This window comes from Gavialis gangeticus, unplaced genomic scaffold, assembly GCF_001723915.1.
Source record: "Gavialis gangeticus isolate Ggan-Ray unplaced genomic scaffold, GavGan_comp1, whole genome shotgun sequence".
NCBI lineage: Eukaryota > Metazoa > Chordata > Crocodylia > Gavialidae > Gavialis > Gavialis gangeticus.
The window spans coordinates 29,894,355-29,897,958 of record NW_017729034.1 but is presented as its reverse complement, the minus strand read 5'-3'; the positions used below and the strand labels follow the sequence as shown (position 1 = coordinate 29,897,958).

The window sequence follows — 3,604 nt, the reverse complement described above, 5'->3', positions numbered from 1 at the left end:
CATAAGTGGTTCAGTCTGTTTTTCCCCACTCCCTCTGTGGATCAGAGAAGGCCTGATTCCCACCTTAGGCCTTGCCTATGCTACACAATTGCATTAGTTTTGCTGGTGACAATTTGAGTGTCTACAGCTACAGCTCCCCTGCAACAGAGAAGTCTTGAATTTGCCAGCAGAATGAGGGTATTTCTGCTGTCCATTAGCTGGCAGAAGGTTCTTGTAGACTCTCCTGTGCCTTCTGCTGACTGCCATGGTCCCTTTAACAGCTGGTACCTTACCAGAGGGGCACTTCACAGACTGTTGGTGCAGCTGCTGAGAAAAACAAAGCCATTATGCTTTGGTGGCTTGGTGGTGGCATTTCCTTTCTGTCTCTAGAAGCTCTGATGGCTGAAGCAAGCAAGTGTAGACAAGGCTGGCGTGAGTCAGCCACAAAAAGGATAGGTTCAGCATCCCCAGGAGTCTGAGGGGGCAGGGTTGGGACTTGCAGAGTGGAGGAGTCTTTTCCTCACTAGCATCCTGGCCACTTCTGCTCCCCTGTTGATGCTTGTGCTCAGCAGCGTGTGGGGTACGTACATTATTGGATGAAGCCTGTCAGACAGCCTTTGGGGAGCCACTCCTACTGAATGAGCCCAGCAGCTGCTACTTGGATCAATACAGAGCAGGGGCACTGAGTAAAGGAGAGCTCTTGGGTATGCTAGGCTGGTGGTAGGGTCACACAGGGCAGTGTGTTGTGTATGGAAAGGGCTCATCAGCGCTCTGCTGCTGTTCTGGGGATACTCCCTACTTCCTCTGTATGAGCCATTGCTAACCACAGAACTCTTTCTTTTTCCTTTTTGTTCCAGGATTCAGCTTGCAGAGAAGTTTGTCAAAGCTGTTTCTAAACCTAGCCGGCCAGATATGAACCCCATTCGGTAAGTGAGTGTTCCTCTCACTTTTGGGCTGCTGGGGTCAGTTTGCAGGAGGATGAAGGTCATGAGAGCTTATAAAATAGTGTTTTTCACCTTTTTAGACTTGAGGCACCCTTCCAAAAATGTCAGCTCTTAGTTTGTACTCTTTTTTGACTACAGAACAATTAACAGAGCAATTCTTCTGTTGCAGAGAACTCAGACCACACCAGATCAGAATGGTTTTAACATTATGGATTCCTAGTTCAAGATTCCTTGAAATCTCTGGGTTTATCTTGTGAATCATGTTTGCATCCCTAACAGTGCTAACATTGCATGGCATCCCATAATGCTCTCAGGTTGCCACAGAACCCTAGTTGGGAGAATCTGTGTTATAGACTGTCATATCAGCTAGGTGGTGAGGAGTCCCCTTTTACATTTCAGAGATGATGTGGGTGACTGTTGTTCATGGTACCCTCAGATTAACTTTTTGTAGATTACAGATAAATCTGCCTTGTACGTACCAGGAGTAGCCAGTGCTGATATCAAGGACATTCTTGTAATTGGGCATAAGCCTCAATTAACTCAATAAATGCAAAGCCCTTTTCCCACCTTGTCTCCATTGAGGTGGCAGGAGGGGTACAGCCACACTGCTTGCTGACCACTGCAAACTGAATAGGGGCTATTTCTGAGTGTCAGCAGAGCTTGTGGTCTCCATAGGGTTAATCTGAGGAGATGAGGCTTTAGACATATTCTTGAGCTTTCATTCAGATGGAAAACACTCCCAGATAAATTATTGGAATAGTGCTCTAGCTTTGTCTGTTCTTTGACCTCCTGTCCTTTGGGTGGTACACAAAGGCCCAGATGATTGGAGCCTCATTGTGCTGAACTTCAGACGGGAAGAGAGAATCTATACTGTGGAGTGGGGGACAACAAGCCACAACAGGGGAGTGTAAGGAGCAGGGGGAGGGGAAATAGTAGTAAGTTCATGCAGCTACTGAATCTAGCAGTGCTGCTAGCTGGCTGGCTCTGAATCCCTTAAAAAAGAAAGCTATGTAGGGTTTTGAAAGCCATCACTTTAAGCCTCAGTTTTGTTCCTCAGTGGTTTTGTTGTGCCATGTGTTAGGATGAGGACATAGAACAGGGATCTGAGTGGGGGAGAGGTCAGGCACTGTGAGGGGGGGAGTTGCCAGCAAGGGTGGGGGAGAGTATGGGTAGAAGTCTGAGAGCAGTGGCTTCGTGGTGGATGGCAAGCATGTCTTAGTTAATGCTATTGCAGACAGCCTGTGGCTTCAGCCAGGGTGTCCATGATGCTGGCAGGGAGAATTGCAAGCTATTGGGCTGGGAGAAGTTCTCAGAGTGTAGTGAGGCCGCCTCACTAATACAGCTTTTGCTGTGGGGACTTTAAATCTCTGTCTCTGGAAGCCTGGCACTTGTAGTGGTGTTTGGGGAGGGAGGCTTGAAGGGGTGGCAGCATGGATCGTGCTGCGTTTGTTGAAAAGGTTTCTCCAGATGTCTTTGCCTTGGAGATCCCCAAAGTAAATGGAGTGGAAGTGGCTTGAAATAATTTGGGGTGATTTCAGAGCAGGAGAATGATGACTGGGCTTCTCATCTCTGCATAAGCTGTTGCTGTCCCATGGGAAATGCACAGTGAAGACCAGGCACTTCAGCTTTATCACAAGACCAGCACTGTGCTTCTGTCAGGGGCAGACCTGAGTGAACTTACCTCGCAGTAAAACTGAAGTGCCTGGGTTTCGCTGCATGTTTCTTCTGTTTGTCTGAGGTAAAAAATGCAGCTTTTGCAGCAGTGAGAACAAGGCCTCTACATGGACTGAGCTGTGAGTGGTGCAGGAGTCAGTCTCCTCTGTGCTGTGAGGAGCAGTCTTCCAGGGGATGAGATTGAGGAGCTGGGTGAACCTTAGCTGTACCTGCCTGCTTTACACTGTAAGGGTTTGTAGTGGCACACGCAACAGGGGCTGGCTGAGAAAGGTGGGATAAATCCAACCCCTGAACATTTCTCTCTTCCTCCCCCCACCCCCGCACAGTGTGAAAGAAGTGTACAGACTGGAGGAGATGGAGAAGATTTTTGTAAGGTCAGTAACTGGGAACATTGAGACGCTTCCTGACTACCCAGGGTTAGCTACTGCCTCTGTTTGTCAGTAAAGAATGGGGAGGGATTTGGGGATATCTGCTGGACCTTTTATTGTGGACCCTGTGGTCACTTATTGTAGCGATTATCCTGTGCACCATTGGGGTGTCACCCTGCTCAGTACTGTGCTAGGAGTCAAATCTTGTCAGCTTCCTAGTGCCAACAGGTGTCAGTGCGCTTAGTGTTGTTCCAGCAGTAGGAGCTGTTCCAAGGCCCCAATAGATCCATTCCCTTTCCCTTGGCATATGAGAGAAACGAAAGCTGCTCTTGTGGTAGGCCAGCAGGAATACTGGCTGCTTGAGTGATTTGCAGTTTGCATGCACCTGTCCTGGGAACCCGTGCGGGAGCAGCCCTGTGAAGCATCAGGATGCCCCTTCCCCCAGCACTGACTCCCTTGCGCTGTTCTGTGTGTACAGAGGTTTTCCCCCAGGGTGTTCTGTCAAATGCAGCAGTGTCTGAGGCCTGCTCTACATGTTACATCTATTATGCAATTATTTGGTTAATTGCACAATTAATTTAGACTGGCTACATGTGCTACAAGGAGAGTGGTTGCTCCTCAAGGAGATGATCCTCCAAG

General features: G+C 48.6%; 1 protein-coding gene across 2 annotated transcripts in view; it reads left to right on the top strand.

Annotated features, from left to right (window-relative positions):
• Positions 1-3,604, top strand: part of CMTR1 (cap methyltransferase 1) — a 77,478-nt gene that overhangs the window by 62,530 nt on the left and 11,344 nt on the right. For both annotated transcript variants that reach the window (XM_019526757.1, XM_019526758.1), the window contains 2 exons: positions 837-905; positions 2,924-2,971. In XM_019526757.1, the coding sequence (XP_019382302.1) occupies positions 837-905; positions 2,924-2,971 (117 nt within the window). The remainder of the gene's footprint in view (positions 1-836; positions 906-2,923; positions 2,972-3,604) is intronic.